Source organism: Mustela nigripes, chromosome 14, assembly GCF_022355385.1.
Source record: "Mustela nigripes isolate SB6536 chromosome 14, MUSNIG.SB6536, whole genome shotgun sequence".
NCBI classification, from domain to species: domain Eukaryota; kingdom Metazoa; phylum Chordata; class Mammalia; order Carnivora; family Mustelidae; genus Mustela; species Mustela nigripes.
In genome coordinates this window covers 86274842-86289204 of record NC_081570.1, presented here as the reverse complement: position 1 = coordinate 86289204, position 14363 = coordinate 86274842, and the positions used below count along the sequence as shown (strand labels likewise).

At 35.7% G+C, this 14363-nt stretch overlaps 1 protein-coding gene across 2 annotated transcripts in view; it reads left to right on the top strand.

Moving 5' to 3' along the window:
* DPH5 (diphthamide biosynthesis 5) overlaps positions 1 to 14363 on the top strand; it is a 35605-nt gene that overhangs the window by 11746 nt on the left and 9496 nt on the right. For both annotated transcript variants that reach the window (XM_059375526.1, XM_059375523.1), the window contains exon 4: positions 4546 to 4654. In XM_059375526.1, coding sequence (XP_059231509.1) covers positions 4546 to 4654 — 109 coding nt within the window. The remainder of the gene's footprint in view (positions 1 to 4545; positions 4655 to 14363) is intronic.

Below are 14363 nucleotides of genomic sequence, written 5' to 3'. Positions count from 1 at the left end.
AGGTGATCAATCCTTAGGAGACTTGCATTTTGTGGTCTGTCAAGAGCCAGAGGAGGAAGAAAATCAAGAGAATGTGTTATCACAGAAACCAAGAAAAGAGAAGACTTTAGAGAGGAAGGAATGATTAACTCATACACTGCTGAAAGGTTGGGTCAAGGATGAGGATAGAAAAGTATAAATTTAAAGGCATAGAGTTTGGAGTTTTTCATTGGTGGCTTTATGGGGGAGTTGGTGCTTGAGCTGGGTCTGGGTAGAATTCTGTAGGTGGAAATTGTAGAGGAGGTCAACGGGGTGAGAGGGGGATAAATGAAGAAATGAGGCCTACCAGAAGTACCTTAGTGATGTTACTACTCTGCTCCAAAACCTTAAGTGACTTTCCATGGCCTAAATCTTTTAACAGTCTATCTCCTTTCTCCTTCGGCTACTCTTCTTTTTAAATATGTTAGAACCCAGTTTACTTCTTTGCCATTTCATAAATGTTTTTGCAGTATTCATCCTCCATGTCCTTGCTCTACTTTTTTCTTAAAATAGACTTTTCTTACCAGTTTGTTTCTTTTATTCCCAATTTCATTGAGATTTAATTGATGTAAAGCACTGTGTAAGTTTAAGGTACACAACAAAATGATTTGACTTACGTCATTTCTTTTGATGGCTGCATAGTATTCCATTGTGTATATATACCACATCTTCTGTTGATGGACATCTAGGTTCTTTCCATAGTCCCTGTACGCGCCCGATCTCGTCTGATTTGACTTACATCAAATCATTGATTACCTCAGTAAGTTTATGATTTATAACATCCATCATACAAAAAAAGAGGGGTGCCTGGGTGGCTCAGTGGGTTAAAGCCTCTGCCTTTGACTCAGGTCATGATCCCAGGGTCCTGGGATAGAGCCCCACATCGGGCTCTCTGCTCAGCGGGGAGCCTGCTTCCCCCCCACCCTCTGCCTGACTCTCTGCCTACTTGTGATCTGTCAAGTAAATAAACAAAATTTAAAAAGAAAGAAAGAAAGAAACTTTTTTTTTCTTGTCATGAGCAATCTTAGGATCCACTCTCTTAACTTTCAAGTATACCGTACAACATGTTAACTCTAATCTCCCCAGTTTCTACTCAGTAAAATAGATTAAGACCCTGTTCAGATGCTACCTCTTCCATGAATCCTCCATTATTTATTCAGAAGCGAGTGCCTTTCTTTTTTTTCTTTTTTTTAAACTCTTAGACAATTAATTTGCTCTATGTCATTGACTAATCATGTAAAATCTTGTATTCAGAGTTGTGTAGTAATTATTGTCCTACAATTATTTTTCATTTTCTCACTGGATTACTATTGAGAAACAGTTGTTTGGATACAGTGTTTGGGAGACAGTATGGTAGGGAATATGTACATTTTAATTGATGCCTTAAATGGATAAACCTTAAATGGATAAACGGTATGGTAGGGAATATGTACATTTTAATTGATGCCTTAAATGGATAAACCAGGAAGAGAATACAGAATGCACAAAGCACTGAAATTCCTCCTTACATATAACAATAAAAAATTATTTGTTTACTTTTAAGCCCCTTTCCACGTATCCAAATAAAAACTTTAAAAAGAAGAGAAAATTACTTAAATTCCTTATTCTCATATTTCTTAAATTGTAGTTTATATAACATATTTACCATTTAGTCCTTTTTAATTGTGCAATTCAGTGGCATTAAGTAGTGTAACCATCATCATTATCCACTCTTAAATTCCTGAAGAAGGTAATTGAAAGTCAGTTAAGTCAGTTGATGAAGTTCTTTTTCCCTTTTGTCCAGGTTATTGATAGAAATGTGGACATTAATCACATAAAGAATATAAATGACTTTTAAAAAAAACAGTACATCGATAGATCCAACCCAGTCATGTGAAAAATGACAGTCTTAAGCTTTCTGTCCCCATAAAGAATAGTTGAACAGGATCATCATGAAACAAATTTTAATGATGGTTCCATTTTGTTATTAAATTCCTTATTTTAAAATGCTCTGTAACAGGGCACCTGGGTGGCTCAGTCGTTAAGCATCTGCCTTCAGCTCAGGTCATGATCCCAGGGTCCTGGGATCAAGCCCCTTACTGGGCTCCCTGCTCAGCGGGAAGCCTGCTTCTCCCTTTCCCACTTCCCCTGCTTGTGTTCCCTCTCTGGTTATGTCTCTTTCTGTCAAATAATAAATAATTTTTTTAAAAATGCTCTGTAACTATATGTATTTTATAATCATTGAACACATAATTTTTTATCCATAATGTTGTGTACCTTTTCCTTCATGGCATACACATTCATTCATAAAAACATCTTTATTCACTTGTCTTCTTTGTGCTGTTATGTAGGGATTTGATTATTTCCATTCCATGTAATGCATTTGAACACTACTTGGTATCTAGTAATTATCCAATAAATGTCAACATTATTACTTATTAGTCCATTTATTTCTCCAGTATAAGTAAAGCTTCCATGTTTAGATTAATATATATGATCCTTTTTCCCTCCTTCCATTCTCCCTTCCCCACATTTTGGATTTTTTTTTTTTTTCTCCAAAATCCGTTTATAATACCCAGAAAATCAGAAGTTTTGAATTTGGGTATTTTCAAGCATATATTGTTTAATTACTTTTCAAAAGGACTGTACCAGGGTGCCTAAGTGACTCAGTTGGTTAAACATCTGACTTCAGCTCAGGTCATGATCTCAGGGTCCCAGGATCAAGCCCTGCATTGGGCTGCATGCTCAGCAGGGACTCTGTGCCTCTCCCTCTGCTCCACCCCACCCCTCTCTGTCTTCAAATAAATGAACAAAATCTTTAAAAAAAAAAAAAAAAGGACTAGCAATTTCAGTGCTTCTGGTGGTCTGTGAGAACATCCCTTTCACCATATTATTGCAAATACTAGTGAATTTTCAGATCATAAGCTGTAGCACTGTCAAGGCAATACTTTATCTACAAACTAATGTTATTATAAGATAAAGTTTGTTTATTTTTAAGTGAGCTCCACTCTGGGCCTGTATACACACACACATACATAAATACACACGATTTTGACTAGAGCCAAGTGCCCAGAAATAGTAATAAGTCTGTCTTTACACACATGTACTTTTCCAGTCACCATTAACTGAAGCGTTTTCATGAAGCCGGACTAGAAGAAATGCCCAGTGTAATGGTGTAAGCCTGTGTTCAAACCAATTTTTTCTTTTCATGAAGCAATATAATTTGGGTAATCATGGTGACAAAATACCAGTTTTTCATAGCAGAAATCTGAGGGGCTTACTTAATCACATTTATGGCAGCTTCACAAAATCAAATCACTTCGCCAGGTCATTAAATCTCCATAGTATACCAGCCACATCTGGTCATTTTAAATGAAGTTGTGATAAAGAGAGATACAATTTTAAACCAGATTTTCTTTCTGCTCATCTATTCAGATAACTCAGCAAGTAACTAATTCAGTTTTCCTTAATGTTAAGTAGTAAAAGTCTGAAGATGATATTAAAAACATTCTTTATAATTGGTGTTTATATTATTTTTTAAAAGCTTACTCTAAATCAAATTAATGATTGTTTTTCATACTAGTTTTTATTTTATGTGTGATTAAAAACAGACTTCCCTGGTGGGCGTTTGCTAATCTGTTCCTGACTGCCTCATGGGGTGAGAGCCCTTGATCTTCCTACTTGGTATGCATTGACCAGTTGACAGGTTCTGGTGGTTTAGATGTAGTTTCTCAAACATGCTAATGTTGTTTTCCCCAGCAGGGCCTGGAGTTTTCATGAAGGGGAAAAGCCTTTAATAATGCAGTTCTAAATTGATGTGGGGTTACATTTCACAGTATCCATATTTATATTAATGTATATTCTCTATCCTCACAGTCTTATCTAATTATAACCATTAGATTTATCTCAAAAAAGGAAAGGCAATAGGCAGGATACGCACACATGTACACATGCACACGCACTAATTATATATACAGTAACCAGACTGAAAACAGTTATAAATAAAATCACTGGTAGACAGATGTAAAGTCCAACTACGATTATATCAGAGGGAACCCTAATATAAAGGCAAAGAATGACAGGCTACAGAAATGTTCTGTACCATCTGCTTTGTTGTATTTCAAAACACAAAAGAGAAAACTTCAAAATAGAGTAGGTCTAATTGTGCCATAATTTAGAACTCAGAGCAGTCATTTTAAGAGTTTAAAGGAGACCTAAAGCTAAGAAGTTTGAGAATTGCTGCTCAGTTCAGTTGCTGAGCTTACATTCCACAGATGTCTTTGCAGTTATTAACGGGACAAAAGAGCAAGTGAAACTTCCCTTTCTCTATAGCTGCCAAGGCTGCTTTTAGGAGTGTAACAAGTGCAGTTCAGCTTTATGATGGGCATGTGGAGACTTAACGCTTTTCTTGTCAAAAAGCCCGAAAATTGAGGAAAAGCAGCCCCCATAACCCTTTGATCAACTAGAACTCATGAAATATTACACTTTTACCATCTTAAAAAGTCAGTGTTGGTTACTTTCATCCAACTTGATCTTTTCTCACTACAGGGCTACCACACACAGTGATCTTATTCTGAGAGCAACAAAACTGGGAATCTCCTACCGAGTTATTCACAATGCTTCCATAATGAATGCTGTAGGCTGCTGTGGTTTACAGGTAATACTACAAAGAAGGTGTTTTTTTAATAGTAGTTAGCAAAAATGTTTTGGAAAACTATAAACTGCAGATAGATTTTGTTACATATCATGAATTTTAAGATGTTATCATTTTATATAATACATTAGTGGGTACAAAATTTTTTAATACTGAGTTTTTTATACTATTTTCCTATAACTTTTTTCTCCTGATTGGAATGGACCACTGAAATTTAGCTGCAGAAAAATTTTAATATTATATCCAACTTCTGCCTACAAAAACAGGGAAATTTAATTAAATTGGCTAAGTTTTCCTAAAACCTTTTCACATTCTTCCAAATAACTTATTCTGCATTTCTGAAGCATGTATTATAACACAATTGTTATTTTCTGTGCTGGCAACAGCTTTGTGACACAGCATTTCTTAAAAGAATCTGTAGGAGAACCAAAAGCCAGTCGTATTAGGCTTTTAAACCACCTTTGTAATTATTGCTATGTGAAGTTGGTTAATTTTAATCCAGCAGTCTTGATTCCAGGGGGCTGAAAGAGTTTCCAGGGTTTTCTTCCAAGCTGCTGATACTCGCTTTTCAAATTTGGTATTTGTGTTCTGATGTTGGTCTATATATGATCTGTGACAACTCTTGACTGCCCATGGCCAACACTGGTTTGTTGGACACCTTCCTATTTCAGATATATCATAATACAAAAAAATGTGCATCCTAGAATCTATGAAATGAGGTATTTCTCAATATGTCTTCCTGGAATGCATAATTTAAAATAGATATTTATAGCAAGAAGATATATTAGCATCGGACACCAGTGCTGTCTCTACAGCTTTAGAGGTTTCTGTATTTTCTGTGTTACCTAGGAAGAGTAACACAGTAATTGACATCCTGGCCAGTCATCTCAGAAATACTGCCTTTGGTTCTGAAGAATCAGAGAAAAGGTATAAATGATTCACCTTTTAGTATTCATCACTTGCTCTTAGTTATTACATTGAAATGGGCAAAAAATTTTGCTATCTCTTTTGTCTTTTGTCTTTTGATAAAATGCATACTTTAAAAAACCTTGCCAATTCAACTGCTTTACACTTTAAAGCCCTTCTGAACATTTCTGTATTGGAGTAAGTAAATGGAGTTTCTTGATTCTCAGTCTAGTATTCTTTTTTGTAGACAGTGTACTTTTCAAGAACTGATGATTGCCATGAAAAAGGAAAAAGGAATGAATTAATCTTGTGATAGACAAGGGTGTATAATAATCCTTAAGCTAATGGGTTATATATTTTCTTTCATATTGGTTTTATTTTTATTTCTGGTAGGGAAAGTTAACCTAGCCCATTTCCATCATATTTTGGTCTAAATTATCATAACTTATCATTTAGAGGCATTTGCTTCTTTTTAAGCATAACATTTTTTAAAAGATCCTTGTCTTCATCGTGTGTATATCTATCATTCAGACTGACAAGAACTAAACTATGGTGAACCTGTCCTGATTCTCTAGACTGGTAGAGGGGTGCATTGTTATTGTTTTCATGTTTAAAATAGATGAAGGTATTTGAGAGGAAGTATACTGCGAGAATTGACAGTCTCCATATAAGCCCTATCCACATGATACATAGATTTTTTTTATTTTTTTCTTTTTTTTTTTTAATTTAGCTTTCTGGGCACCTGGGTGGCTTAACCCACTGAGCCTTCGGCTCAGATCATGATCTCAGGGTCCTGGGATTGAGCCCCGCAGCAGGCTCTCTGCTCAGCAGGGAGCCTGCTCCCCCCCTGCCCCACCCCCGATGCTGCTCTGCCTATTTGTGATCTCTCTCTCTGTCAAATTAATAAATAAAATCTTCAAAAAAAAAATTTTAGCTTTCTTGTCAGTCTCATATAGGATTTTTCTAGGCAGCCACAAAGCATTGTTTCCCCATCTGGGTTCTATTCTCTAATCTGGGTATGAAAATGACTTACTACTTATGTGAAAAACAGGAAGTACCTTTTTAGGTTCTGTCTTATGTATCTGATGAAATTGCTATGAAAGTATATTTTTTGTGCCACTCAAGCTATTTATATTCCAGGAGAAAGAGGTAATTATTGATACCTTTTACACAGTCTTCTAAGATTAAAGGCATTAAAAATACAGTCATGATAATTCATGGCACTTTTAAATTTTTAAAACAAATGTATGGATACCCAGCATAATACATAAACTTTGGCAAAGTCCCCTTCCTGATAATGGCTGCTCTTTTTCTCTTCAGTATTTGGATCAGCATTCATGGGAAAAACAATAACCTATATCAGTGGTTCTCAGATTTTAGTATTCATTAGAATTACTTAGAGAGTTTATAAAACAGATGGCTGGTCTTCCCCTTTAGTTTTCAGATATAGTAGATCTGGGGTGGTAGCTTGAGAATTTGCATTGCTAGCAAATTCTCGGGTGATGCTGAAGCTAGTATAGGTACCCACTTTGAGAACCACCAACCTAGGCAGATAAAAAATTTCTTAGAAAGTTAAATAACTGTACTTTTTTTCAGCATGGCAGAACTGGAAAAGTAGACTGTAGTTCCCAGAAATACACTTGCTAAATGTAGAATATATTACCTTGCCATGTTCTCTTTCTCAATTTTTTAAAAGGGAAGTGGGCACCACTTTCGAAAGACATTCTGTCATCTCTGTGAACACTTTCCCATGAGTTATTGGGAAAACAGCCATCAAGTTATTGAACAGAAGTGCTATTTTGGGTGCTGTGACAGACCTAAACGGTACATGCTTTGCAACATTTTTAAAAAGATTTTATTTATTTATGAGGTGGAGAGAGAATGAGCATGAGCAGGGGTGAAGGGGTGCAGAGGAAGAAGGAGAAGCAGACTCCCCACTGAGCAGGGATCCCAATGCAGGGCTCGATTCCAGGACTCTGAGATCATGACTTGAACTGAAGGCAGATGCTTAACCGACTGAGGCATCCAGGCACCCCGCAATATTTTTATATTAAGTTAAAGAGTAGTAGTTTTGAAATTCCTAACCTGGAAATTGATACAGCTTTTTTTTAAAACATCAATTTGTTAGCCTTTCTGAATTAAATTTATCAATTTGTTAGCCCTTCTAAATTATCTTATTGTTGTTTGCTAAAGCAGCATAGAGAGCTCAGAATTTACTGTTAAGTATTTTTCATTCATTTTATAATTTATTAAACTAGCAAAAGATGCCTTATAATCAGTATTAATGAAGGTAAGTAACACTTCTAAACACACAAAACCAATTGATACGCATTGTTATAGGCATGCCATAAAATAGAATTTTTTATTGCAAACCCCATATTCCTATGAAAATTTTCCTTGTTAAATGGAATGTATGTTAGTGACTACCAAGTTAGACATCATTAAGAGGAATAGCGATCCATATATTCAACAATATTGTTTGCTTACTTATTGTTTTCCTATTGAGTGCCTTTGGATAAACTGATAAACCTGTCCAAGAAAGTCCCTGCTCTCAAAGAGCTTATATTCTAGTAGGAAGGAAAGGCAATAACAGCAACAACAGATAAATGTCAGGTAGTGGGAGGTATAAGAAATTCGCATACACTGATAGATGTTAGAGAGTTGGCTTCACTGTTGTAGTTGGGTGGTCAAGAGAGGTCTCACTAAGGTGGTGTTATTTAAGATTAGATAAGAATCAAGAAAAAACTAGCATATTCTAGTCACATGGAATGGTTTATGCAAAGACTCTAAAGATGGAAATGACCTTGGCTCCTCCAAGGAACCAGAAAAAGACTTGTAAGAGGCTAGTAGGCAGGAAAAAAGCAATCTGAGGTCAGATGGATAGGTAGATAGGCTCTCTAATCCAATGTCAAGCATTTGAATTTTATTCTTAACTGAATTGATCATGTAGAAAAGTATGATTAGGTTTAATTTATTTCCAGACACTGAAGTCTCTCCTTTTGTCTTATGAAGAATTAGTAGTTCTATCACAGATATTAAGTACATGTATGTTAAGTGAAAGAAACATGACCCAGGAGACCATAGGTTGTAGGACTTTGTTTATATGAAATGTCCAGAGAAAGCAAATTTATGAGGACAGTGATTAGTTGTTGGCTGGGGCTGGAGGTGAGAACAGATATTACTTATTAATTGAAAATAAGGGATCTGATTGGAGTGATAAAAATTTTCTAAAATTATGTGTGGTAGTGGTTGCACAATTTGGTAAATGTACTAAATATCATTGGATGTCACTTAAAATGGGTGAATGTTGAGGTATGTAAATTATATCAATAAAGTGGTTTAAAAAATGAATTACAAGAGATTTGCTCAATGAACAATAAAGGAAATGCATTCCCAGCAGAGAGAAATGTTCAGTTAAAGAAGAGAGTCATGGGAGCACTTTGGGGAATCTGTGAAGTATTACAGAAACACACACACCCCCAGAGAATACATACATATGTACCACAGACCCTTAGCTCCCTAGAGATTAGTTAACACAAGATTGCAAATATATATGTTGGATAAAAACTGAGTATATAAATTGGATAGAAATGGCAAAGGAAAAGTAATAATGGGAAAGGTTTAGAGTTTAACTGCAAATTAAAAGGTCTAGGTTTTGCTCAGGCCAAAAAAAAATATATATATATATTGGGGGGGCTCTTGATTTTGCTCAAGCAGTTAACTAAGGATTCTTCTAACTTTTCTGGATCTGGATAGTCAGGTTTCCTAACTGTAAGATAGTGAGATGGGGATGGGGAGGAATGCCAGACAAGATCAGTGGTTTGCTTCAGCAATTCTGCAGAAAATGAAGTACTTGTGACCAAATAGCAAAAAATAAATCCCCAGGAGCCCAATCTTTATCTTTACCCCTATTGATGTTCTGTTTAAGAATTGATTTGGAAAAAAGATCTGGCACTAAGAAGTATGAGGAATACTAAACTGCATAAACTTTAATGTCCTCTAGATTTAGAAACCAAAAGCTGGGCTGTTTTCTAACTTGAGGCAAAAGACCTTGACCAAGATACATTAGATACTCAAATTTTCATTAAGTATATCTTTGGATTTTTTACAATTTAAATATTAGTTTTAAACACGTGTAATTTAAAATCATGTTTTTTGAAATTCCTAAATAACAGATATTTCTAACACTTGTGTAATTTGTATTTTGAGGATTTCTCTAGTAAAAAAAAATCCATCTATTTGTGAAGAGCCAGGCAAGTTGGTTGTATTTAGGCATTCCCAATAATGAAAAATTGGGGGTTTTTGTCAGTATACAAAAGGCGAGAACAAAGTTCTTTTCTCAAATTCTTCAAATTAAGCATTTAGCACCCTAATCATGTAGAATCAGAATTGTTTTCCCATTATTTCCTCTTTAAAAGAATTGTTTCAAAAAGTAACTTTGTTTTCCTTGATAATGAGTGTCTTATATACTCATAGAAAATTGGGAAAATGCAATAAGTATAAAGACGTACATGCAAGCAAGCATCTATAGTCCTACTACCTGGAAGTAACCAAAGTTAGTTCCTAGTTTGGTATGTTAATTTTTAGTCTTCAACTCTTACCAGTATACATTGGCCTAAAGGTGACAAGCTTAATAAAGCAGAAATGACAAATTCTAGCATATTTTCATTGTGCAGTATTTATCATTTCTTGTTATCATTTGTGTGATAGAACAGATTCTTTTTATAAAATGTGGTGACTAAAAATATGGAGACTGAAATGTGGTCACTAAAATTGTGTTTGAGACGTTTTAAAGAATAGATAAGTGATACAGTTCAGGGAAACCAGGTAGCAATGATTTCTTCATTAAAAACTGCATTATCAGTTGCAGCTGACTTCAGGGAAAGGTTGTATAATTTTCTCATTATGAAATGCTTCCACTTTCTCTGTTGCGTGAGTGACCTTAATTATTGCCATATGTTCCTCTGTTTATATAATACATTTTTACTTTGGGAAAAATGTATATTACTTTTAAAAAGCAACAACTCATTTCCTTCCTTTTTTTCATAATACAACACTCACTGCGATAAACAGCATTGTTTTGGCCTTGTAGTAGTTCTTGCTGGTAGTTTTCAAAAGCATTGACTTGATTTCATTGTCCAGGAACTGATGTAGAAATGATAAAGTCTAACCTAGTCCAGAGAACATTAAACTAGGTAATGAGGAGATACACGCTCTACATTGCAAAATAACCTTAGAAGAACTCATCTAAGTAAGCTCCCTGTTCTTAGTCACCTCGGAAATATTTTGACCACCTGCTGAATCATGGGCATATTAAAAATGTTTTTTCTTTCCATTTCCACTCTGTTTTGTTTTTTGTTTTTATAGATTTTATTCATTTGAGAGAGAATGTGTGTGCATGAGTGGGGAAGGGGCTTAGGGGGAGGGGGAAGCTGACTGCCTGCTGAGCAGGGAGCCTGCTCTGCTAAGCAGAGCCCAATCCCAGGACCCTGAGATCATGACCTGAGCCAAGGTCAGATGCTTAACCAGTGGAGCCACCAGAAGCCCCTCAACTATCATTACCATCATTCTCTTCCACTTAATAGTTTTCTTTTTAAAATCACAGGTGTGATTGTACCATTCTTCTACTCCCGCAATTCTTCTCCTGTGCACAGTATTCAGTTACTTTCTATGTTAATGTGTCGGGCATACTAACTTCTTGGTTTACTCGTCTTCCTATCTTCCATTGTACCCACCCCATCCCAAGTGGATTCATCTTTAGAATTACATGCTTTAAATGAAAATTCTTTCATTTAATTCATGTGTGAATTCTCTCATATGTGATAATATAAATTTTGTGGCTCTTTTATCTTCAGCTTTATCTGTGTACATACTATGTGGCCATGTGCATAATCTTTCTAAGCGTCAGTAAAATCATTGTTACATCAGTGTTAAGAAAAATGCATGTGCAAATTAAAAAAAAAAACAACTCCAAGACCAATATTTTGTATAGGAAACCAGTAACTCTTGAACATGTGGTTTTGTGGTATGTTTTTTGACAACTCTGCTGGGTCAGCTTTCCTTTACTTCACAGATTTAACTGATCTGATTTAGGATTTATGTTTACATGTAAAAGGTAACATGTAAGGCTTCACAGAGTTCTTATTAGCAAGTTAAATTTTCTAACTTTCCTGTACATAAAGGTTTTTTTTTTTTCAAGATTTTATTTATTTATTTGACAGAGATCACAAGTTGGCAGAGAGGCAGGCAGAGAGGCAGGCAGAGAGAGAGGGGGAAGCAGGCTCCCTGCCGAGCAGAGACCCCGATGTGGGGCTCGATCCCAGGACCCTGAGATCATGACGTGAGCTGAAGGCAGAGGCTTAACCCACTGAGCCACCCAGGTGTCCCAGAAGATTTTTTTTTTAAGATTGATTTTATATTAGAGAATGCACAAGTGGTGGAGAGGAGCAGAGGAACAGGGAGAGAATCCTCAAGCAGACTTCCTACTGAGCACAGAATCTGAAGCAAGGCTCAATCCCAGGACCCTGAGATCATGACCTGAGCCAAAACCAAGAGTTGGATGCTTAACCAACTGAGCCACCCAGGTGTCCCAAGATGTTTTTTAACTTAAAAATTGTAAATTATTTTAATTTGAATATAAATGATGAAAGCATTAAAACCTAAGTATAAAATGAATTTTATAAAATTTCTGTGCTTTTGAAAGGAAGTATTGTGGCAGTGAGATAAATTAGAAGATTATTAAGGTCAGGCAATGAGAACTCAAGCTATAAAATAGAGGTAAAAGAAATGAAGTCAGTTCTAGGTAAGTTATAAAGCTGGAATTGACAGGAATTGTCACATAGTAAGCTGTCAGGAATTAGATACTTGCTAAAAACGAGTCAGGCAATGGCTATTTCTAGATAATTGCTCAATGCCATGCTAAATATTGCCTAAGGGTTCCCACCTCTGGTAGGTTGTTCATACCATCTTGCTCTTTCCCCATGATTAACTTCCCCCATCTTATTCACCCTTAAGTTCGAGCTTATATCCAGTCTTTAGAAGTCATATTCAGGTGCTTTCCAAGTAGGAGTAATGCTCAACTCTTTCAGTACAGCCTATATCTCATTTTTTATGATTATTATTTACTACCTAATATTTGTCTTGTGCATCTTCTCACTTTAGCGATTGCCTTATCTCTAATTAAATGGGTCATTTTGAGTTTTTATCTTCAATAGATGAAAACATAATCCAATATCAAGTTAGATAAACTACTTTCTTTATAACTTCAGATTAAAACCAAAAAAAGACCCTGTGTTTATCTACTGTTCTTAAAAAGCAGCTCTTTTTGTGGTCTCTAAATTTATATTTGCGTCAGTAATGTTTTGGGGGAAAATGATCAGAGCACAAAGGCTGATATTTATGAGACAGTGCCAAGACTTCTGCAGCCTCATTCTCATCACTGTATGATTTTACTTCAGTTTCTTTTATGGTTTACTGGTAAGTCCTTGGATTGTGAAACACAAAGGACTGATCTTTCTGTTCTTTGAGGGACTGACATCTTAAATGGTGAAACCGTTTGCATAATGTTTCAGAATTCATTGAAGAAGTTTGCAGCACAGCTATGAGAATGGTTACAGTCTATAAATCAGGGTCCTAGAAAGCAGTGCTTATGTGAGGCTTTCTTTAATCCCCAAATTAGACAGTTCCAAGCAGCTTTTCCACTGCATGCTGCAGCTAGTGTTTATATGTGACTAGCATCCCAATTCTCTCTTAAACCTTCTATCCCTTTTCTCTCTGAATGAGGAATTTGCCTTCATGAGTATATTTCTATGGCATTTAAAATATTGGAGATCTATTTAAAGGGTTTATATATGGTTGCATATAATATTTTCTTTAACCTCAGTAGTTTTCTTTTTTCCAGAGTAATAATAATATTTCAAAGTCTAATCAGAGATGCCAAAAGTCCTTTTTAGAATGTAAACAGTTGAACTTGTCAGAATCAAATCATACAACAACAATAAACATCAACAACAACTATGTCATTTCAAATATTTGGTAATATTTTTGAGTTCACTCCAGTAAGGAGAGCAGTTGGATTATGGCAAGACACAACATTTTAGAAAATTTTCATATCATCATTATGAATATAATGGTTATTATATTATCAAATCCCTAACGTTTATTGTTTTTACTCTGTGCAATGTATTAGGTACTCTACACACTTTATGTCATTTAATCCTTTTTTAAAAAGCACATTATTAGGTTTATACTTACACACATTTCACAGGGGAGTGTCTCTTGGAAGTCAGTAAGGTTCCTTGTCAGTGATCACCGGGCTGGTAAGAACCAGAGCCATGACTCCAGGCTTTTGCCTGCTCTGTGAGGAATAAGCAAGACTACATTCTCCACGAAGGCCAGAGCTTTGATTTGCTTCTCGCTTTTATACCTATGCACAGCATAATGCCTGGCACATAGTGGAGGATCTGTAATAAATATTTTTAGATAAATTTGCCTCTCGTAGAACAGTAATAATAGTGGAACCCTCCAGTAAGACTAGGTCTAGTCCTTGTAGCTTGGGTGAATGTATTCCAGGAATCCCACATTGGAACACATTGGAACTCATCAGTTGGATGCATTTTTCACAGAGAAACATTATATGTGGCAAGAAGATTCAAGACTTGACATTCTTGCAGTTACATGGGTCTTTCCACACTGGTCTGAGAATTCGACTGCCACTGGATGGCGTGGATTCCATAGACTTTTTAGACAGTTTTCAAGTGGACTTTGGGAATAAAGCTCATTGGTAGGTAAGTTGGAAGTTGTGGCT